The following is a 23,967-nucleotide window of genomic DNA, read 5'->3' as shown; positions in this document are numbered from 1 at the left end:
ATAGATATTGTATGTTAATGCATATAAATGGAATCTAGAAATCTGGTACTGAGGAACCTATCTGCAGGGCAGCAGTGAGACGCAGACATGGAGGACAGAGTTATGAACAGAGGCGGGGAAGGAGAGGGAGGGACGAATTGAGAGAGGAGCAGGGAAACATACACACCACCATGTGTGAAATAGACAGCCAGTGGAAACTCGCTGTATGACCCAGGGAGCTCAGACCCACTGCTCTGTGACAACCGAGAGGGGTGGGATGGGCTGGGAGGCTGGGGGGAGATCCAGCAGGGAGGGGACATGCGTATACCTATGGCTGATTCATGTTGATATATGGCAGAAGCCACCACAATATTGTAAGGCAGTTATCCTCCAATTAAAACTAACTTAATTTAAAAAAATTACACTTGATTTAAATTTTATGTTTGGTGTTAAGCAGAAAGTAGAGAGGGGTTCCAGAAGAGGGAGTAGTCAGTAGTGGCAAATGCCCCCCAGGGGCAAGTGCAATAAAGAATGAAAAGCGTCCATTGGATGGATTTAGTAATTAGGTCCCCCAGTGCTCTGGAGAAGCAGTGTAGAGGCAATGGTGAGAGGAGAAGCCAAACTACAGTTAATTGAGGCTTTAGTGGGTAGTAAAGAAGTGAAGTCACAAGTGTACATGGTGTTCTAAAGTAGTTCAGTTACGGAGGAAAAGAGGTAAGATGGTGGCTGGAGTGGAGGGGCATGGGCAAGACTGGAGGATGTGTAAGTACTGATGAGGCCATCACTAGAGGAAATGGGGGGACAAGTTCTTGAGAAAATGATGGGTTGGGTATGAAATCCATAGCACAATCGGAAGGATGCCCTTAGAGGAGTGAACATGGTAAGTGGGAGGAAGAAAAGAATGAGTGTTAAAACAGTGTGCTTGTAGGCTTAGTGACAAGAAGTTGGAGAACTTCCCATGTACTCTTTTCTCTGAAGTAGGATGTGCAGTTATTTATGTTTTGAATCATAGAGTGGTGGTTTAAACATTACTAATACCTTGTCAGTACTGCAGGTTATGATTTGGATTTATATACGTGTTGCATGGGCTTCCCTTGTGGCTCTGGTAGAGAATCTGCCTGCCAGTGCAGGAGATGCGTTCAGTCCCTGGGTAGGGAAGAGCCCCTGGAAAAGGAAATAGCAACCCATTCCAGTATTCTAATCTGGGAAATCCCATGGATAGAGGAGCCTAGCAGGCTACAGTTCATGGTATCGCAAAAGAGCTGGATACGACTTAGTGACTAAACAGCGTGTGTTGTATATGTATAGATCCTGAGTATTCTGTTCAGTTTATGTGATGATAACAAAAGTTGAGGGAGTTTTTTTTTAATGATTTATCAGATCAGATTCCAAGTTCTCTATGACAACAGCACCCCTGTTCTTGGTTTTCTTGTTTTAAAAAAGCCGTTTTTTTTTTTTGACCATGCCACAAGGCATGGTGGACCTTGGTTCCCCAACCAGGGCTTGAATGCACAGCCCCTGCAATGGAGGCGCAGTCTTCATTGTTGGACTCCAGGGAAGTCCCTTGGGAGGCGTTCTCCTCAATCAGCTTTCTGATTTGGTCTCCTGAAATATGGCCTTGGTTTTCATGATTGAGTTTTTGTGTTCTTAAACTGTTTCTAACACAGGGCCTAAGAGACTCTGACTAGTAAATCCATTTCTTGTGCTTACTTAATAATTTTATTCATTTATCAGTGGCATCTGTCTTCAAGATTATTTTTATTTGAACTTTTAACAGTGATTTATTTATTTAGACTTGTTCCCAAGGTTTGTTAAGTGAATTGTTACACACTAAACTTCCAATAAGTACAACTAATTGAACAGATCATTTAAACTATTAGCAGAAGTGGGTAGAAATTAGTCACACATTACTTTCATAGATACTTTATAAATTAAAATATAAATATATGGACATTGGTGGTTTACCTTCACTTGTAACAAGTTTGAATTACAGAAGTTCAGTGACTGCATAAGCAGAGGCTTTTAAATTGACATGTAATTCACGTACTGTAAAATTCATCCCTCTAAAGCATGTGCAGTCCAGTGATTTTAGAATTGATCTATTCACAAGGCTGTGCAGCCATCACCATTAAGTAATCATGTAATGCAGGGTAATCCAGAGAATGTGGATCTGGGATATCTGTCTTGATATATTAACTTTTAGTTTTCGGAAGACAGTCGATCTTTCTTGTCTTTTAGCCAGTGTTTCTGTGGAGTTGAGATGGAGAGAAATAACAATTTTTTTTTTAATGTCATCTATATCATTTAAGCTTTATTTTACTTATGATCCTCTTCAATATAAAATTATTTTACCCTTAAAATATATGTATATTAATCCCAGTGTATGTATTTCCTCCTTAGAACTGTGTTTTTCCCTTGCTGTCAAGCTACTCTGAGACTAGATCTTGATGGGAGATAGGAATCGGTTCTTTGTTAGAATACTGGATTTATAAACTTTGTTGCCCTCACCTGTTACTGGTGATCATTGCTGAAGTTGCAGCCACTGGTTCAGCTGTCTTTTGCTAAGCTTTAATCAAAGATTGTGATTGTATTTCATACCTTGCTATAATTAGTGTTTAATTATTATTCACTAGTATTTCACAGTGTTTCAAAATGTTTGACGGTGCAGTTTCACCATTTTAATTCTTCCCATGTATTTTTTGTTTTTTTGTTTTTGCAGTACTCTGTGCAAAAAACTTGGTGAAAAAGGATTTTTTCCGTAAGTAAATTAACTTTAAATCTTGTATATTGTATGTAGATTTTTTTGCAAAGCATTTTCAGAATTGTCTGGTTTAGGGATTTTTCTATTCAGAAATATACTTATTGTTTTATGAATTCTTTGATTGAGCTTTTTGGCATCACATTTCTTAAAGAGGATTTTGTGCTCCTTAGCCCCTTTCCCTTTATCCACTGAGGACCCTAGCATGTTTGTGTGAAATGTATGTGTGTGTAATGTATATTGAAGGTGTGCATACTACTAGATTTCTAGAAGAGATTTGAGATTATTTGTTAAACACTTTCCCCCTAACATTTTGTAGAAAGTTTACCCATGCATTCAGGAGTTATTGGAAGGCAGTGAAGTCATTCAGCCTGCTTGGAATTTCCAGAGTGTAGGAAAGAAATCTCTGCCTCATTTGATCATAGAAGCTTGTAATGTCTCAGACTCCAAAAGAGACATTTAGTTACTATATTTGCAGTCTCTTTGCCAATCAGTTGTGATATTTTTTTGTGGCTTTATTTAGGATTAAGTTTTGTGAGGGAGGGTTGGGAAGTACCCCTCACACATATTTAAGATCTTTACCCTATAATATTAGACTTCACATTGGCTTTCAATTTTCGAGTAAATATGATATAATTTTTTTGTAAAAAAAAAAAGTCTAAGCCAGCTAAATTTGATAGACAAAATATTTGAAGTTAGAAATAGAGAAGTTCATTAGATTTTTAAAGTTCAGGTCCTACCAGCCATCAAAAACTGGCTATATGCTAATTAATATGACTTAGTTAATTTTCAAGGTTTGATTAAAAGAAGTAATAAGCTCTTGATCTATTTTAAATCATATTTAATTCATTCTACTTAAATTTTTAATTCAGTCTTCCTAGAAGAGCACCTTAAAGTTTATAAAATAACATTAACTATGTAAATTATGGTATGCTTATATGGTAAAGCAGTTAAACAGGATAATTTGGGACATAGTTAAGTAGTTTCCAGTTTATGTACTATATTCTTTTTACCCTACAGCATGTCACAGGACGAGAGCCAGTGACTCTCTCTCCTTGCTGCCCCCAGTTAGTGTTACCTTCACAGTGGCTACTGAACTATCCGCCTTGTCCCTGTTGCTGATAAGCTGAACTAATGCATACTCCTTTGACCTTCCTTTAGGTTGATCCAAGGTAGGATTATCCTAGTAGGCTTCAGAGTGGCCAGTAGAACTGGATAGGCAGGTGACAAGGAGAAGAGGGAGTGAAGTAAGGCATCGTCTACCCACCCCCACTTCCAGGACAACTGTTCTGGTTTTAAAGACAACATCTTCAGTTTTGTCTCCTTGCCTTCCTTCCCAAATTGTTTTCCTTCCTCTGGAGTCCCAAGACACACCTTCTCCAATAAAGCATCAGATATCTTTGTCTCAGTCTTCCTAGGAAATCTAGAGAAATCTTACTCTAAGTCTTTGTAAGCCCCTGAGAAGCCTGTTATTATCAATTACATGATCTTTATCTCTCCATAAGTTGTATGTGAAAAAAAGAAGGAAATCTTTCCCCTTTTTATTGGTGTAAGCAGTAAAAATTGATAAAAATCCTTGAGTTGTGAGGACGCTTCAGGGATAAGAAAACTAGAGGAAACTGTGATTATCTTTGAAACCCAGGATGGAAAAAACACTTGATGGCCTGGTGGGGAAAACAGGAAACCCATTTGTGAGGCCTTCAGAAGAGACTCAGCTGACGATGAGCACCCCAGGTTCACATTGGCACAGTCCCCCGTCTGTGACAGATACATTTATTTTTGATGTGTTTATATGTTGAGGGTTGCCCATATCAATTTCAAAGAAAGCATTGAATGAGAGTTCCTAAATCTCTCAATTAAATTAGAGTGAGAGTGTGTTTATATTGATCAGAATGCTGTTATCATTAATACTGCAATATAGTTCTTTTTGCATGTAGATCAATTTAAGTCATGTTGAATGAAAAATGTAAATTTTAATATGAAGCATGACTATAGGCCGATATTATATATATTTAACTATAGGAAAAATGGCACTGCTGTGTGTTGTCTTTTGTAGAGTAATTTGTATATTTGAGATAATACTACCTTTGCTTTGAGATAATCTACCTTTTCTGAGAAAAGTTTTGCTAACTTACCTTTTGGAACTGTTTTCAAGCTTCCCCCCAGATTTTGGCAGAAGAAAATTTCAAACATGTAGGAACATGTAAAGAATTATACAATGAATATACATCATCTACATTCTGTCATTAACTTCATCACATATCTATCCATTTATCCATTGTGTTCTTTAATAGTATCTGTTGTTACTGTCTTTTTTCCTCTTTTTTTATTGGAGGATAATTGCTTTAATATTGTTTTGGCCTCTACTTATATACAATGGAATATTAAAGTCACTCAGTCATGTCTGACTCTTTGTGACCCCATGGACACACCTGTCCTCTGTCCGTGGAATTCTCTAGGAAAGAATACTGGAGTGGGTTAGGGCTTCCCTTGTGGCTCAGCTGGTAAAGAATCTGCCTGCAATGTGAGAGCCCTGGGTTGGGAAGATCGCCTGGAAAAGGGAAAGGCTACCCACTCTAGTATTCTGGCCTGGAGAATTCCATGAACTATACAGTCCATGGGGTCGGAAAGAGTTGGACACGACTGAGCGACTTTCACACTCACTTAGCCATTCCTTTCTCCAGGAGGATGGAATATTACTCAGCTACAAAAAAGAATATATTCATTTTGTTTTAAAAAAAATGTTTTTATTAGTGTCAAGTTCTTTTTGTCTTTTATGTAACATTTAAATAAATCTTTGCGTGTAAGATACTTTGTTAAGGTGCTGCTGCTGCTGCTAAGTCACTTCAGTGGTGTCCGACTCTGTGTGACCCCATAGACGGCAGCCCACCAGGCTCCCCCGTCCCTGGGATTCTCCAGGCAAGAACACTGGAGTGGGTTGCCATTTCTTCTGCAATGCATGAAAGTGAAAAGTGAAAGGGAAGTCGCTCAGTCATGTCCGACTCTTCACGACCCCATGGACTGCAGCCTACCAGGCTCCTCCACCCATGGGATTTTCCAGGCATGAGTACTGGAGTGGGGTGCCATCGCCTTCTCTTGTTAAGGTGCAATGTAGGGCCAAATTGAAGCCATTGAGCTCCAGCATGTCTGGTTGAATGTTTTTTCCTCCCCCACCCCAATCAAAAACAAAGCTTTATTTTATCTGCTAAGTAGCTCACTTTTAAGTGGAAATTTTTGTCTCATTATTTGAAGCTCATTAAGTGCATTACTTTAGTGAGGAAGTTCCTGCTGCTTCTGCTGCTAAGTCACTTCAATCGTGTCCGACTCTGTGCGACCCCGTAGAGATTTTCCAGGCAAAAGTACTGGAGTGGGGTGCCATTGCCTTCTCCGAGGAAGTTCCTGAGTTTTAGCTATTTTATATGACTCAAATGATGGGGAGAATTGAGAAATTTTTTAAAAATATAGAAAATAGCCACTTTATGTTTACCACTAGAGGTCTCACTCACTTGTGAAAGCTTTATCTTCTGACTGCATTAGGGGAACTTGACTCTCAGGTTAAATTCTTGTAGGATAATATAATCAGGTAAGTTGAAACCCCGGTATTTGTTTGTTAGGAAAAAGAGCTTGTGTTTTGTATTATGTAACAGAAGGGAACATAGGAAGATGAGATTCAGACTTTCGTACTTAAATAAGGATCTAGAAGCTACAACTACTGACTTATGTGTGGAAAGGTGGTTTTTCTCAGTCTTGATTCTTTAACTGGTTAAGCGCCATCTAAAGGGAAAGCTAGAAATGTGATTTTTTTTTAATTTTGTTTTTACTTAGAGACATATTCTTACATGTTTATTTGTTTAGATAGTAGAATCAAAAAAAAACAGATAAAATGGATTATAAAAATTAATATTATTGCAAGTAGAGGGGAAAGTATTCTTCCATTAGACACATTTACAAATGGTTAGGTTGTATTGAAATACTAATATGAATAGTGCTAAACTGCAAGAAATATATAGTTAAATAGATTGATACCCTCACTTGCCAAGGTTTTTCTTGAATACTTAATACTGCTAAATATTAGTCTTCTCTTATTTGAAGTTGCTAGATCACAGAATTATAGAATTGAGGGACTGGCTAGATGATTTCTGTCTGGCCTTGAATGTTGGCAGATTAGTATCTTGACTTAAAAAATTAGCATAGTTATCAAGGTAACAGTTTGTGCAGTTACCAACACTTACCAGTATTTCATTTTAGTATTTTCAGCTGTCTCTGGGAAATCTACACTATCCCAACATGTCTAACTCCTGAATTGTTGTTTTGGTCTCTAACATTTTGTTTAGTGCCACCTTCTTCCCCTGAATGTTAAAATTCTGCTCATCCTACTGTGTGAAAGTTAGAACAGCTGCTCTGTACCTTTAATCAATCTTTCCTTCTCTGGAGACCACTAGTAGACAGATGCGACAGTATTTTTTACAGCAATGGTCAAAAGTCTAAAACGGCTCCCCGTTTTCTACTTAAGTCATTCCAAGCCTTTATTTTCTGACTTTTAAGCCTTTCTTACTAATCAGTCTAATCTCTCCAACAGTGTTTACTTTTTACACTTTAGCACAAAGGGTTTTATTAGATTGCTCAAAGCCTTTCAAGTATTGTTACACCCTCCTTGGTGCTCCTTCTGTTTGTTTTTTAAACCCCAGAGGAATCCCATCCCCTCAAAAAGGGGAGTAGGGTGGGGAGCCTTTCTCTACTGTTCAGACTCAGATTGTTCTGCTTTTCTGAGCTCTTGTACTCACTATTAAACCAGGTAGCAAATGAGAGGTATGATGCAGTGTAAACGATTAAGAGAATAAAGTTAAGAACCAGACTCTATGTGCCTGGGTTTAAGAGTCTACACTTCAGACCCTGGCTCACCACCTACTACTGTGTGACCTTAGACTAGTTAATTAACCCCTTTGTGCCTCAGTTTCCTCATCAGTAAAATATAGATAGTAGTATTATTCACTCCATAGAATGATTTTGAAGATTAAGAGGTTTAATATACATAAAGCATTTAGGATAGTGCCTGACATGGTATTATAAGTGTTTTCTTTATAATCAGTATGGTCAAAAGCTTGCTTATTCTTTGGGTTTCTGTTTTGTTTATAATGTGTGGTGCTTTAGTATTCTCAGATGGGAAGCTCTTTTAAGGCAGGGTGTTAAGCTTTTTGTTTCAGTTTCTCATCACTCATGGGAGTTATTCAGTAAAAAAACTTTATGGCTAATTTGATTTCTTGGTGGCCTGTGTTCCCGTGTGAAAACTTCAGTAAGCTCTTTCTTTAACTGAGCTAAGGGGGACCTTGGGAAAGCTCTGAGAGAGCCAGGTATGTTTTAAGCATTCACCCCTCAGGGGTTAAAGGGCTGGTAAAGATGAATGAAGACTTCTACATTGTAAAATAATCTCTAGACTTTGGTAGTTTGAGAGTGTTCAAGACAGGAGCAAGAAAAAAAAATGTAGATTTTGATACTTAATGTAGAATTAGCCCCTCCCATAGTGGCTCAGAGGTTAAAGTGTCTGCCCACAATGCTGGAGACCTGGGTTCGATCCCTGGGTAATTAGCTTTAATCTTAGTTTTAAAATGAACCACTTTTCATTTGTAGCTTAATGTTAAACTTTTTATAAAGAATGGAGTAAGTCTTTTGTAGCAAATGTTAGTCTTTATATAATTAATCTTGTCAAAATATTCTTTAAACCCTCCCTTTTTTCCCCCCACCCATTACAGGGCTTCCTGATCCATTTGCTAAGGTGGTGGTTGATGGATCTGGGCAATGCCATTCTACAGATACTGTGAAGAATACACTCGATCCAAAATGGAATCAGCATTATGACCTGTAGGTTTAAACGGTTTATTTGAAATAAAAACATAGACTCAATATTATTTGATGTAGTCTTTGAAAAGAATCACTGAATATGATCTGAGTTTGATCATGGTGTAATTTGATTGTCAAGAGGGATGCAAAACCTTGTGTGAAGATGTGGAGTCCTTAATAAGCCTATGAAGAACAAAACGTATACACAGTAAAATGCAGTCCTCCCACCCCTTTCAGTCACATAAAGCATTAATTCACTTTAGGTCAGTTTGTTCAGTCGCCAAGTCATGTCCGACTCTTTGCAACCCCATGGACTGCAGCATGCCAGGCTTCCCTGTCCCTTACCATCTCCTGAAGTTTGCCCAAGTTCATGCCCATTACATTGGCAATGCTATCCAATCATCTCATCTTCTGTCATCCTCTTCTCCTTCTGCCTTCAATCTTTCCCAGCATCAGGGTCTTTTCCAGTGAGTTGGCCCGTTTGCATCAGGGGCCCAAAGTATTGGAGCTTCAGCTTCAGCATCAGTTCTTCTGAGTATTCAGGGTTGATTTCCTTTAAGATTGATTGGTTTCATATGGTTAGGTCAGTTATAAATATAAAATCAGAAATCATCATTGGATTACACACATAGGCATTCTCTTTGTTTCTTATATGGATGATTTCTTTTAAAATTTATTTGATCATAGTAGCATATGTCCCGTTTTTAAAAAGGCAGATGATACTGTAGTGCTTTTAATGGGAAAATTCTTATTCCTGATTGTAATTCTCAAGGTAACTGTTTTCAGTAACTTTGGCCATTGTAGAATTTTCTACTTCTAGGTATCATGCTTATTTATAGCACTTAATGTAAATATATATTTATTTAGTATTAGGTATTATTTTAAATTTTTCCGCCATATAAGACCGTGTAGCTTTTGTAGCTGATCTCTCTCACCCCATTCCTACAGCATCCAGATGCCACTTCCCTTCTCCCAGCCCTCCTATGTATAGTTATTTGAACCTTTTTGTTTAAATCATATTGTTCTCTGTTTATGCTATTATGATCATGTAAAATATTCATGACTGAGCCATGTGGTGTGCAGATTGTATTTTCTTTCTGGACACCTTTTTATTTTATGAAGTTAATAGCTGTCTAACTTCACCATTTGTTTAGTTTTCCGTCTATCTCATTGAGCACTTCACAAACTCTCCTACAGTATATTTGAAATATAATGCTCAATATTTACTGTGATTTTAATCTAGATACTTAGACTCTTCAGTTATGGGAAACTTTTCTGTTTATTTAATGATCTATAGATAATTCCCTCTCCTCCACTGTATTTCTGTCTTTTTCCTCTTCTGGAACTCCTGTTATTTGGATGGTACCTCTCCTGAATTGATTTTCATTTAGTTGTCCTGTCTTTTTTTCTCCCATATTAAAAAAGTTATAATAAAAATTTTTTCTTCTAGTAAAAAATTAAAGCCCACATCAAAATATTTGGGCTGTTTTTTCCAGCATTCCTATTTAATGTAATTTCTGCTCTCCAGTTTTTAATTTTTATAATTGTAGTTTTTTTCTGTTGTGTAACCTCTCTCTGCTCAAGTTTCCTTTTTTTCTTTTCTGTTAGTTTGATTTGGGTTCCTGTCTTTTTATATTCAAGGAGAGGCACTTAAATATTGATTGGAAACTCTGCCCATGGGTAGTGCTGGCCTGCTTGGTAGGGTGGTCAGGAGTAACTGTGACATTTTCTGCACAGAATTATTCCTTCTCCTTCCTGGGGGCTATATTCTTGATCTCAGAGGGTTCTTGGATCTGAAAGACTTAAGGATGCTAGGAGGTCTCTCCATTCACTAGATTAACCCCTTCCCTGAATACCCTGTTTTTAATACAGAATTTCACCTCCTCCCTCAGCTGTGCCTAGTGTCTCTGAGTGCTGCTATGGTTGAGGATGAACTGGGTTGGGGAAGGGATCCAGGAGGTCTTTCCATCCCTTTTTATTTATTTACTTTTTTAAATTGAGTTGTTGATTTAACTTTCCATTCCTTTTAAACACTTTTTGCTACTCCTTTTTTTGTTTCAACCTCGTCATCACCATTGGAGTATATAAGGCTTACAGTTTGAGAATATTTCAGGGCTTGGTGACAATAGTCTTGTTTCAGGGAGTCTCAGAGAAAGACAGTCATTCAAGGATACAGGCTGACAGAAGCTTTCCTGTTTTCCATATAGGTTCCCAGGGTCTGTCTGGGCTTTGATATCCAACCTCCCAACAGGATGCTTAAGCCAGTGGAGGGGGTAGGCTTTAAGGCCTCAAGGAACTGGTATTTTAGCATACCTGTGTATCAGCTGGGACACTGACTTTAGTGTGATGGTTTTTTTTTTTAATGTTTGGTTTGGGGTGATTTATCTGGTTAATACTTGATTCTGATTCTAGAATTTTTACATATCATGGAGGTACATAGTTACTGAATAAGCTCTGTTTAGGTTTATTTGAAAATTGATACACTTGTACTGAATGATATTTTAGTCTAGCTTTTTCATTTGCAAGCCACAGAAATGAAATTCACATTGGCTTCATTTTTGAGAAGTGTTGGCTTGCATAATGAAACATATACACACTACTATATATAAAATAGATACTCAACAGGGACCTATTGTAATAACCTATATGGGAAAAGAATGTGAAAAAGAATGAGTATATGTATAACTGATCCACTTTGATGTACATCTGAAACCAACACAACATTGTAAATATACTCCAGTATAAAGTAAAAAAATGTAAAAGTATTAGCTTGCATAATTAAAAGGAGGGTAGGCATGCTTTAACACAGCTGGATCCAAGGCCTCAAGTGTGCCTTTCATGTTACTCATTTACAAGATTTAGTCCTTACTTAAGTGGTATAGGGTTGTTTTTTTTTTTTAATTTTTCTGATATTACTGCTTTACTGAATGACACTTGAAGGTCAAGGTTGCTGGACCAAAAATTTGACCTCTTAGAGTCATTGAAATTTAGGGTTCTACTGATATAATTATTTTATAGTATTTTCGCATGGGATGACACCATGTTAACAATTGGGTGTGGTAGAGCTTCTCCACACTTCCAGGTGTATGCACAGACAAGTGTAGTAACGCTTTTCCCTGCTCTGCTTGTCTGCAGGCAGTGAAGTGAAATCTGCAAGAGTCCTGCTCGCTCAAGGCCTGCATACAGGAAAGAAGCAGGGGAAAAGCGTTACAATCAGCTTTTGTTCTGCAGCATTTTAAAACATAACAGGTATGTCAGATTTTTGGTCTGTCAGCCTTGACAATGCCCCTTGAAAATGAACTGAGTATTTGCTGAGGTAATAGGTCATGTCATTGAAATATATTTAAAATGTGACTGTGATAAAAGTTCTTCTAAGATTTTTGTTTTTGGAAAGAAATAATCATAAACTTCCATAGAGTTCTGTGACACTAGCTACTAAAATAGTTTCCTTTATTAACAAAAATTGTTACTCAATCTGAAAGTGGCAAATGTGTTGAAGAATATATTAAAAATTCTTTTTAGACTTTACTTTTGAGCTTTTTTTTAAAAAAATTCAGTCCTGTGGATAGATTGGATTCAAACATATTTTGTGCTATCTAGCCATATTTTAAACATTTGTGACTTTGGACTACAACAAAAAGGAAAGAAAACTTTTATATTAACTACTCATAGTTACCAAGTTACTCATGCAGTCATTTTGGTTTTTTTAGGTATATTGGAAAGTCTGATTCAGTTACGATCAGTGTATGGAATCACAAGAAGATCCATAAAAAACAAGGTGCTGGATTTCTTGGTTGTGTTCGTCTTCTTTCCAATGCCATCAACCGCCTCAAAGACACTGGTTGTGAGTAGATAACGAATGCTCTTAAAAATTTAAATATACAAATTTAAATATATATACGTATATGTATATTTTGATGGGGGAGGCAGGGGTCTGAAACCTAACTTCCCCTGTATATTTGAAACATTGATAAAAATTCCTGGTCTAAATTTATTTTGTTGACTTTTTCAAAAGAAGTGAAACATGTTAAGAATTCAGTTATGAGTGCCGTAACCAAAGTAAAACCAACATACATTGGTTGACATTGTTCCTTACTGTAACTGGTCAGGCCAGTGTCATGCCTGTTTTTATAGATGAGACATGAGAGAAGAAGTGAGTTGCTTCTAAATGATTAGTACCAGAACTGACTCAAACCCTTTTGTTAGTTTATAGTTGCCCTCTTATTAATATTTATGTTGTGTCTTGGGGCAGGGGGTTATTTGAAATGGTTAGATAAAAATAATGACAACAACTAATATTTTTGGACACTTATGTGCCAGGTACTGTGCTGAGAGTTTTACATAACTGTCTGATTTAATCCTTAATATGTGGTAAGTACTCTAATTACACCTGAAAAAAATCAAGCTTAAGGATAAGTTGCTTAGGAACCAAACTATTAAGTGGCAAGCTAAGATTTAGACTAAAGTGTTTCGAAATTTTTGGAGAAAAAGTAACTGCTCGTTGGCGCCATGTATTGTGGTTTTTGAAATCTGAGTTTGTCAAAACTTCTGTTGAGACATTATATTAATATTATGTGTGCAGTTAAAATTTTGAACATTTGTTTCATCATTAAACCTTAAAAATTCTTGAAATGACTGGTCCAATTTCCAATGGATTGTAGAAATTTACTATTACTGTATAGATGTTAGAATCTCTGATACCAACTTACTTTTTTTCCTTTTGTTGTTGATTTGAAATAGATCAGAGGTTGGATCTATGCAAACTTGGGCCAAATGACAATGATACAGTTAGAGGACAGATAGTAGGTAAGTGTGGAACTGAAAATTATATGAATTTGGGTTTCATTTAAGCTGACCTAAACTCTAAGTCTAAGAGTCTAACGACTAAGTCTAAGTCTAACGACTAAGCAACTTAGCACAGCAAACTCTAAATACCTGTTAAATCAAAGTACTATAACTGTAGCTTTTGTAGCTTCATTGTACTGGCATGAATTAAATAAGTCATGTAAAATTATTTGAATGCTGGATCCAGAGTCCAGGCCAACTTAATTTTTTTAAAAAGGAACAAAATATAAATAATTTAAAATATAGGCTCCTAATGTGAAGAACTATTGATCCTTTAGGAAGGAATTTTTTTAAAGTATACAAATACAGTAAAACTTTGAGATAAATCAAGATCTTCTCAAACTAGTTTTTGAGTAAGAAAAGCTAGTTTAATACTTTATGGTTTTAAAATAATCTTTACTAACTGAAAAAAATAGGATGAGGAGTAGCAGTATAGCACTGATGGGAGAAAGGGAAGAAAAATTGTTCCCTTACTCATAGGCACTTATTGGACTAGTGGGGTTAATCTTGAATTGACCTCATTATATAAAATTTCCTGAAACTTATCTTAAGAATTGATAGATTAAGATTGATCAAGATACCTAGAATAGTATAGGACACTGAGATGGGCTCCTTTGAAGCTTCTTTAAAAAGAAATATGCAACTGAAATCTTACCATTTGATTATAGAGGAGGATTTAGAATAAAATGATTACATTGTATGTGGGACTTCCCTGGCGGTCCAGTGGTTAAGATTCCGTGGTTCCAATGCAGGGGCATGGGGTCATTCCCTGGTTGGGAAACTAGGATCCCACATGCTGTATGGCACGGCCAAAATACATTAAAAAAAAAAAAAAAAAGATTACCTTATATGAACCTGTTAGAGAGGTTTTAGTTACAGAAAGTATTGAAAGACTTAAATTTAGAAGGCAATGAATTAGGGTCATGGTTAGGGAGTTGCCAGAGTAGCATCATAACAAAAGCCCTATTGTGGGTATCAAGGAAGTATCTAAACTACAGCATTATTCCTAATTCCTGTCATTCTTAGATTGAAAAGGAAGTTAAAAACTCAAAAATGTGAAATACACAAGTATACCTTTCATGTGTTATCTTTCAAGAGCACTCATGGATTTTACTCTTGCCTGGAGTCTCCCATGGACGGAGGAGCCTGGTGGGCTGCAGTCCATGGGGTCACTAAGAGTTGGAGATGACTGAGTGATTTCACTTTCATGCATTGGAGAAGGAAATGGCAACCCACTCCAGTGTACTTGCCTGGAGAATTCCAGGGACAGGGGAACCTGGTGGGCTGCCGTCTATAGGGTCGCACAGAGTTGGACATGACTGAAGTGACTTAGCAGCAGCAGCATGGACTTGTGTTGCCCCATTATGATAGGAAGAAAAGGAGTTCATGGACTCTCCTCCATGAATATGATAAAAGGTAGAAAACCTTAAAGGGAAAAATATCATGCACAAAGAAATTGCAGAATTTAATAGAAACTAGAGTTCATTCTTAACTATTAAAACGAGCTAATAAGCCAGATATCTTTTAAAAAGCAGTGTTGTAAATTGCAGTAATTCTTTCTAGTTCTGTGACTCTTAGTGATGTTTTTGTTGTTTAACAGTAAGCCTTCAGTCCAGAGACCGAATAGGCACAGGAGGACAAGTGGTGGACTGCAGTCGTTTGTTTGATAATGATTTACCCGATGGGTAAGCTAAATTCATTGATAATATCCTTAAAATAATGAGCAATAAGTTGGTGTTTATACTTTAGGAATTTGCTGATCAGTTCCAAAGTCCTGGTTTTCCTTGCACTTAGAAAATTCGTGAGGAATCTTATTACAACAGATTCATAAAATAATATATGAACTAATTATGAACAAATTAGATATGTTACATTTGTTTTACTTGAGAGTTTTGACTGGGGAAAAAAATCAAATTGCTTGACAGATATAAATCTCTTGTGAATATTATGTATTCAAAACAAAAGCTTTTTTGTTTGATTAAATTCAAAACATGGTATATACATACTGAATCTGAGACATTGCTCTATTTAAAGGGATGGGATACAGAATTTGTGTAATAGTAATGACAATAACATAGTAACATTTATTGAGCCTACAAGTGTTAGCACTTTATATGATTTATCATTACATGATATACATAATATTTCATTCTCATAGCATGTGATTCTGGAGTTACACCATTAGGGTTTCGATCCTTACCATTCTGTTTGCTAGCTTTATAAGTTCAATCCATTCATTTGGCTTTTGTAAATTTTGGTTTATATTGCAGATAATGATGGTAGTGCACATGCCTTAAATACTTGGGAGGATGAAATGAAATCATTCATGTAGAGCGCTCAGCACAATGTCTTACCTATAGCAAGTGCTTAATAAATAAATAAATATTTAGCTACGATTTAGTAAATAAATAAATAATGAGCTGCTATTGCTACTACCGTTACTGCTGGTACCACCCTCATGCGTTTTACAGGCTTAAGAAACTGAGACTCAGAGAAGATATGTATTTTGCCAAAGGCCACATAAAAATGGCAGAACTTGATTCTGAAGTTTATGCTTTTGTCATTGTTCTCTATTTTTGTTTGATACTAGTTCTGAAATCTTACCGTTTTATTTTTAATTTTCAAAGTATTTTTAACTTCAATGAAGTATAGTTTACATGTATAATAAATGATATCCATTTTAAATGTATAATTCATTTAAAATTTGATTTAAGTTATTTTCACATGAAATTGCAAGTCCAGGCTGTGATGTTTACTTATTTTGTGGGAACTGTTAAAAATTGCTATAATTTAAGTCTGTTTATAGATCATTTTAGACTCTTGATGTACCTGTTAATTTTTATGGATGTGAGGTAAATTATGGTACTTTTGAGGGAGAAGTTTAGGATGAAATAACTAATCAATATTGAGAGGTTACAGAAGTGTAAGACTAGTTATTCTGAATTTGTTCCACATCATTGTACTGTAATTGTAATCACAAGGGGGAGAAACCTGCAAGTGTCTTTTTATTTTCTATTTTTTTGCCAATGGCTTGGTGGAATATTAACATTACTGTGGTCACTTACCTAATTTTTTTGTTATATTATTTAATAAGATTGAAGTAAAATTTTTGCTTTTTAAAAATTTAGTTTGATAAATAGCAAATGTTGCTGAAGTTATGGAGAGAAAGGAACCCTTGTATGGTGTAGATGGGAGTGTAAATTGGTACAGCCATTACAGAAAATGGTATAGAGGTTCCCCAGAAAGTTAAAAACGGAATTACCGTATGATCCAGCTATTCCGCTTCTGGGCATCTATCCTAAGAAAAGGAAAACACTAATTCAAACAGGTATATGCATCCTCTTGTTCACTGTAGCATTATTTATTACAGATGAGATACGGAAGCAGCCTGAGTGTGCCCATTGACAGAGACATAGATAAAGGAGATGCAGTGTACACACACAAAATAGAATATTGCTCAGCCATAAGGAAGGCATGAGATCTTGTCGTTCCTAACAACACAGGTGGAGCCAGAGAGTATTATGCTAAGTGAAATAAGTCAGCGAAAGACAAATACCACCTGATTTCACTTATATGGGGAAACTGAAAAACAAAGCAAACAGATGAAACAGACTCAGAGAACAAAGAGCAAACTCTGTATTGCTTTGCCAGGGCGGGGAGAGGGAGGGAAGTGGATGAAGCAGGTGAAGAGGATTGGGGGGTACAGACTTTCAGTCAGAGTGAGTCATGGGGATGTAATGTACAGCATAAGGAATATAGGCCGTGCTGTAATAACTTTGGTTACAGATGGTTACTAGACTTATCCTGGTGATCATTGTGTAGTGTATGGCGGTGTCAAGCCACTATGTTGAATGCCTGAAACTAATATAATGTTGTATGTCAGCTGTACTTCAAATTTTTTAAAAACTCATAACTTTTGATAGAAAATATGTAAGAGAAAATAAAAATATGAAGATTAAAAAATTAGTTTGGGTAGCCTAAATGTTTTGGAAAGATTTTTATACACATTTCTAGTTACATTTAATTAAAATTACGTGTAATTTTTATTTTTAGTATGGACTCCCCCCTCCCACTAAATTCTGGAGAATTAGTATAATTATCAATAATTGAGCATTGTTTACATCATTGAAAAATTCTCAGTTTGGCTGATGGAAAATAGTCACTCCTCAGAATAAATATTTTAAAAGCTTCAGCATTCCAGAAGACATATTATACAGTTGTAAAATAAGTTGAAACAATTTGTATATTCTGTGTATTATTTTTTCAATTTTTCATTGCTGATTCATAACAAATGTCTTATGGGTTGCACCAAAACCACTCCATGTCTGGCTTCCTATTACTGCTTTATCTCTCAATATTTTTATTTAAGCTGGGAAGAAAGGCGAACTGCCTCTGGAAGAATTCAGTACCTAAACCACATAACAAGAACTACGCAATGGGAACGCCCAACACGGTAAGAACATACGAATCTCTTTCCAGAGTCTGTGCTGTTCACCCTCCTGAAGTCACCCTCTGTTTATATGTCAGCTTTATCAGATTTCTTTCCTTGGGGTAAACTGCTCTAGATCAGTAGATCTTACAGCAGATGCCTTTATTATTTTTAATAAAGATTGCTGAGCAGGTTATCCTGTTATTGTAGCTCCATGGCCTGTGATGGTATTTAGTAAATATTTATTAAATGAGCTAAATGAATACGTTGAGAAGTCATCTTACTCCTGCGACTCTTAAATTTTTTGAGTCCATTATTGAATGGCTGTAACAAAATATGTGTACAGGGATCACCATTTATTCAGTCATGTCAAGGGATGATTATAGTGTGTCCAGTAAGGTCTATGACCAAGAGAAGGACCAGATGGTCTGAGACCATCTGGAGAGGCACTTGACTTAGAGTTGGGGGTAAGGGAATGGTAGAACTTGGAAAGGAAAACTCTGAAGGAGGAGAATCTCTGAACTAAAACTCCTGAAACATATGAAGATTTAGCGAAGTAAGGGGGAACATGATGAAAAGTGTTCAGGACAGTGCTAACAGCTATCATTGAATTTACTAAATTGTTATATGCTCGGTTCTGTGCTATAACAATGAATAATGCAGAAAGGCCTTCCTGGAGCTTAATGTGTAAAGACGGGGATGCAAGGTAATTTTTGAAAGCTTCAAGGAAAGCTCTTTAAGTAACTGAAAATGAACAGGATAAGTGGCTGGCTTTCCTTTTTTTACTTTTCAAAATAAGAAAAAAGTTTATTTGCCACCTGTACTTACTCAGCGCTTGCTTTGCTCCCTACTGTTTTTTTCTCCCTGAACAAGAATGACCCCAGACATAGAACATCAAATGCTTCGCATTAGCTATCAGTTCAGTCGCTCAGTCGTGTCCAACTCTCTGCGACCCCATGAATCACAGCACGCCAGGCCTCCCTGTCCGTCACCAACTCCTGGAGTTCACTCAGACTCATGTCCATCGAGTCGGTGATGCCATCCAGCCATCTCATCCTCTGTCTTCCCCTTCTCCTGCCCTCAATCCCTCCCAGCATCAGGGTCTTTTCCAGTGAGTTAGCTCTTAGCATGAGGTGGCCAAAGTATTGGAGTTTCAGCTTCCGCATCAGTCCTTCCAATGAACACCCAGGACTAATCTCCTTTAGGATGGACTGGTTGGATCTCCTTGCAGTCCAAGGGACTCTCAAGAGTCTTCTCCAACACCACAGTTTAAAAGCATCAATTCTTCGATGCTCAGCTTTCTTCACTTTCTTCACAGTCCAACTCTCACATCCATACATGACCACTGGAAAACTTTTATTTATTGGGATTAAATTGCTTAACTCATTGAGTCACTAAGTCTTCTCTGTTACACTGTGATTCTTGAATGAAAGCCTAGCTTATGTTGCCATTTAAAAAAATGCTTATTTGAGAGTTTATTTCTAGTATTAAACAGCCGAGGATTATATTAAAGTCAGAAGAACCTGTTTTATTGTATCTCAGTGTAAATAAACGTGTGCTTGTGTCAGTGTTTTAGTGAAGTCCCTTTCTTCCTCATTTACCTGATAAAATTGACTTTAATTTTCACATGTATAAAGTTGATTGTAAATGTTAGTTTAAAAATTAACTCTTGATTATCCTCTTAATTTGGTTGACCTAGAAGAGACTGGAAGCTCTTTGAAGTGACAAACTGTCTTCTTTCCTTTATTCAGTATATATTGAACTACTTCTCTTAAATATATGCTGAGTGCTGTTCCAGGTACGGGAATATTTATGGTGGGTAACTAGGCAGACTCTGTTCTCTCAATAAACAGTCTAGTGGGAGAAGACGGGCAGGAACAGGGTTGCAAATGAGGAAAACACCAAAATTAACTGCTCTGCTGAGGAAGTAAGGTGATATACTATCAAATGCCTGGGTGAGTAGATGTGATGGTCAGAAATGACTTCTTAGAGGCAGCACTTAAGCTTAAGCTGTGATTTGAATGACAAAAAAGAGTCTGGCCTAGAGAAAATAGGAGAAAAAAATCATCCTAAATAGGAGGGAGGGCTACTCTCTGGCACTGAAGGTAGAACAACATGCAAGATTGAGGAGGAGGAAGAGGGTTAGTGTGGCAGAGGCAGCACGGGAGAATGATGGAGTTACACGTCTGAAGTGGCCTGTAGCTGAGCCAAGTAGGGCTTTGTGCGCTCATACACACATCTGCAAGGATATGTAGATTTCATATAAAATGTGATTAAGATCAGTAAGGGCTTCCCTTGTAGCTCGGATGGTAAAGAATCTGCCTACAGTGCAGGAGACCTGGGTTCAATTCCTGGGTCGGGAAGATCCCCTGGAGGAGGAAATGGCAACCCACTCCAGTTTTCTTTCCTGGAGAATCCGAAGGACAGAGAAGCCTGGTGGGCTACAGTACATGGGGTCGCAACAAGTCGGACCCGACTGAGGGACTAAACCACCACCACCAAAGTGATTTTAATCCATAACTGATAATCTGCTTATCACCTGGGTTTCTTTGGTGCTTTGAGACTTCTGGTTTGCTTTTATTTAGAGTTTCTTGAAGTCATCATGTTTGTATTAATCATTCTGTTTTCTTGGAAGTGATTGTTCCTGCAGTACACACATTGTCTATAAACTCTACTTCTGATATCTGAGTTGAGTAAGGTTTTTTTCCTTGTTACTTTTTGATAGACCGGCATCTGAATATTCTAGTCCTGGGAGACCTCTTAGCTGCTTTGTTGATGAGAACACTCCAATTAGTGGAACAAATGGTGCAACGTGTGGACAGTCTTCAGATCCCAGACTGGCAGAGAGAAGAGTCAGGTCACAACGACATAGAAATTACATGAGCAGGACACATTTACATACTCCTCCAGACCTACCGGAAGGCTATGGTATGACAACTACCAGAGGAAAAATAAAGTGTGTTTTACTGACTTAAACTTGCTAAGAAAGCCAGAAAATCAGCTTTTAAAGTAGTTATTAATCTGGATTTAGGAATTCTGCATGAAAATAAAAGTAAATGTAAACCCCCCCAACTCTGATAAGTCTCTGAAGTGATAGAAGACTAACAACAGTTTGACATTTTAACCTCAGCCTTTTTGCTCCATTACAGTGAAATGAGATGAACAATACCTCTCCTTTTCACAAAGGCATTGTGAGGAGTACGTGAAGCAGCGTGAGACTGCTTTGTACACAGGCACTGTAAAAAGTGAGATGCCGGTGTTCTTGATAACAGCAGTCTGAAGTCAGAACTGAATGTAATTTTCTAAATATACATATGATGTATACATGTGATGGTATTTATGTATTATATTTGTGCTGTCTATAGTTTGGGGTTATCTGATTGGGTTATTGTAAATGATTTAGTCACTTCTATGTTTGTATAAAAATATAATCTTATGTAATTTCCTAAATTTTAGAATTCCATGTGAAAGATGACATGAGTCTTGTAGCTGAGGACAGAACTTCCTAAATTAATCTCATCTTGTGAACTCTTGTAGTATGAACTCAACTGGACTCTCTTGTTAAAAACTTAACCAAGTTAGTTACACCCTTGCCCTTTTCACAACCTCTAGATAAACTCTTGTGGGCTGGTCATGACACCTAGTGACCAACATTGGGAATTGCCTGATCTAACTTATTTTTACTCTAGAATATTTTTAAAACTTAAATGCATCATTCTGACTTTATAAAGTATTTTAACTCTTTAATTAAAAAATTTTTTTTCCCATTAATTGTGCTAGGCCATACAGGTTAACTTAAAGCACAGTGATTAGTGCATGGAGCTTGGAAAACAGGCAGACCTGGGTTCAAATCCTGTCTTTGCCACATGGTATTAATAGTTGTTTGACTCTGGGTACATTATTTAACCTCTCTGAGCCTCCGGTTTTATCTTATATAAAAAGGGGGAAATATTAGTACCACTCATGTAGATTTGTTGTAAGAAATAAATGAAATGTCATGAGAAGTTAACATTAGTAAAATTTAGCAGTCATTATTAATGTTCAGACATTACAATGTAGTATTGCCTGCCATTTCTCTTTGAGATTATAAGGCAGGCGGCTTGGAGTGTGGGAGTCATACTTTTATATTTGTGTGATTTCAATTAAAAGTTTTTTTTGTACAACTGAAACATAGTAAAACATGAGTTCCAAGGCTGAGATTACTGCAGCTGTTGTGCAGAACCAGTTTTAAACATTTTTGCATTTATAAAAGTTTAAAGTTTAAATTGTTTTTTATTACAAGTTTGTGAACAAATGTATACTAATAAGTATTAGCAATAGTTTTATTGTTTCATATACTGGAATTTTTCATTAGATTTTTTTTAAGTAGTTCTGTTGCTGAAAAGCATAAATAAATAAAGACCGAAAACCACCATTGAAGAAACCCCAGTAGAGAAGCCCTTGTACAGATTCCTTCTCTTTTCAGGCTTTCTCACTCTCTTCCCGAAGGTTTTGACTTAATTTTACCTGTGACTTTTTTCTCTCCAGTAGGCACACTTGCCTTTAGTCTTCTCTTTCTAACTTGGTTGTTTTTCCATCAGTGCCTGTTTTTGACTATAGGGTATCTCTCTCGTATTCCATTGGTTTTGCTTTAGTCGGAGTCCAAGTGTAGACTTGAGAATACACTTCTCTCAGGGAAAGAAAAAAATAACAAGTTTGGATATAAAATTAGGCATTATTTAAAAAGCATTCCCAGCCTGTTAACTCCTTGAAAGTTACTACAAATCCCCTGAGAATCTCCCCAGAGTTGGCTGGCCTCTTCCTCTGAGCCCTTCTGTTCCCCTTAGTCTCTGCATTTAAGACAAACAAACGATAATTTCATGTTTGTTTCATTTAATTATTGGTACTATGACAGTTTGTTTTCTATTTTCCATTGCAACATGTTTAATATATGAGCCATATTTTAGATAGCTGGCCTGTGACCCTCAGCACCATTTATAAGATTGTTTCCAGGAGGAAATGTGTTCTGAGTTCAGAACAAGTAAGGCAGTTCCTTTGTAATAAAATAGATTGGTAATTTGGAAATTTTACCTATTCATGTCCTAGTGTTTTATAGCTGTTTTTTATTTGGACATTTTGAATGTTTTTATCATTAGTGTCTCCTAATTTTACAGAACAGAGGACAACACAGCAAGGTCAGGTGTATTTCTTACATACTCAGACTGGCGTGAGCACGTGGCATGATCCAAGAGTGCCTAGGTAAGAACACGTTCTGAATACCCTTCGTACCACCGAATATCCGTTTCACTGAACACTTATTTGATTATTTAATCTTTAACTCCTTAAAATAGTAAAAGTTTGGCTCTTTCGGATCATCTTTTCAGTTTGACATTTAGTTGAAAGTTCTAACTTCTCTGCAAGCATATCCCAGTGCCCTACCTCCTGCCCCCCAACCAGTCCCTGGTTCCTCTCCCCTTCCCCCTTAAAGAAATCAAGGCAGAAACATGAGTCTTTTAAGAGTTTGAAAAATGACCTGGGGGAAACATGGAAACCTTACAAAAACATTTTTCTTAAGGGTAGTAAATTGATATTTTTATTTCTGGTTAGGCTTTTTTTTAAAGGTTTGTTTACTTTAGCTTTACATAAGTATAATCAATCTTCAGGTTTTAAAATAGAAGAGAAATAACTCAATTAAAAGAAATTAAATTTATTTTAAATGCTAAAACTTGTATATTTGAACTGCAGTCATTGTTGAATGCACTTACCAACCAAAATGTTAGCAATCTTTTAACTTCAAGAAAATGACATGACACAAAATCAATTCAGTAGTTTAACATAATTTCTAGTACATTTTAGTATCAAATAATGCATTTTAAGCCACTAGCTATTTGAATTATTTTCTAATGAACTGATGGAGAGTGCCAAGCAGTCCAGTTGAAGCTGCAAAAAAAAGGCCGAGTTCTAAGTGAGTTTCTAAATCAACTTTGTAAGCTGCACATACACCTTTATAAGATGAGGATATTTTATATATTAAATACAACATTCCTCTCTTTAAAAAGTCCTATGGAAAGTTACATCTTTTTCTGCATAAAGTTTGTACTCAGAGCTCTGTCAAGAGTCATGTTTTTTAATTAAAAAC

At 36.6% G+C, this 23,967-nt stretch overlaps 1 protein-coding gene across 1 annotated transcript in view; it reads left to right on the top strand.

Moving 5' to 3' along the window:
• SMURF2 (SMAD specific E3 ubiquitin protein ligase 2) overlaps positions 1–23,967 on the top strand; it is a 114,053-nt gene that overhangs the window by 65,962 nt on the left and 24,124 nt on the right. The window contains exons 2-9 of the mRNA XM_068977497.1: positions 2,699–2,737; positions 8,488–8,596; positions 12,286–12,419; positions 13,316–13,381; positions 15,021–15,105; positions 17,790–17,873; positions 20,575–20,777; positions 23,003–23,087. Of these exons, the coding sequence (XP_068833598.1) occupies positions 2,699–2,737; positions 8,488–8,596; positions 12,286–12,419; positions 13,316–13,381; positions 15,021–15,105; positions 17,790–17,873; positions 20,575–20,777; positions 23,003–23,087 (805 nt within the window). The remainder of the gene's footprint in view (positions 1–2,698; positions 2,738–8,487; positions 8,597–12,285; positions 12,420–13,315; positions 13,382–15,020; positions 15,106–17,789; positions 17,874–20,574; positions 20,778–23,002; positions 23,088–23,967) is intronic.

The sequence above is a fragment of the Capricornis sumatraensis genome, chromosome 8 (genome assembly GCF_032405125.1).
Source record: "Capricornis sumatraensis isolate serow.1 chromosome 8, serow.2, whole genome shotgun sequence".
Taxonomy (NCBI): domain Eukaryota; kingdom Metazoa; phylum Chordata; class Mammalia; order Artiodactyla; family Bovidae; genus Capricornis; species Capricornis sumatraensis.
This window is presented reverse-complemented; position numbering and strand designations above follow the sequence as displayed.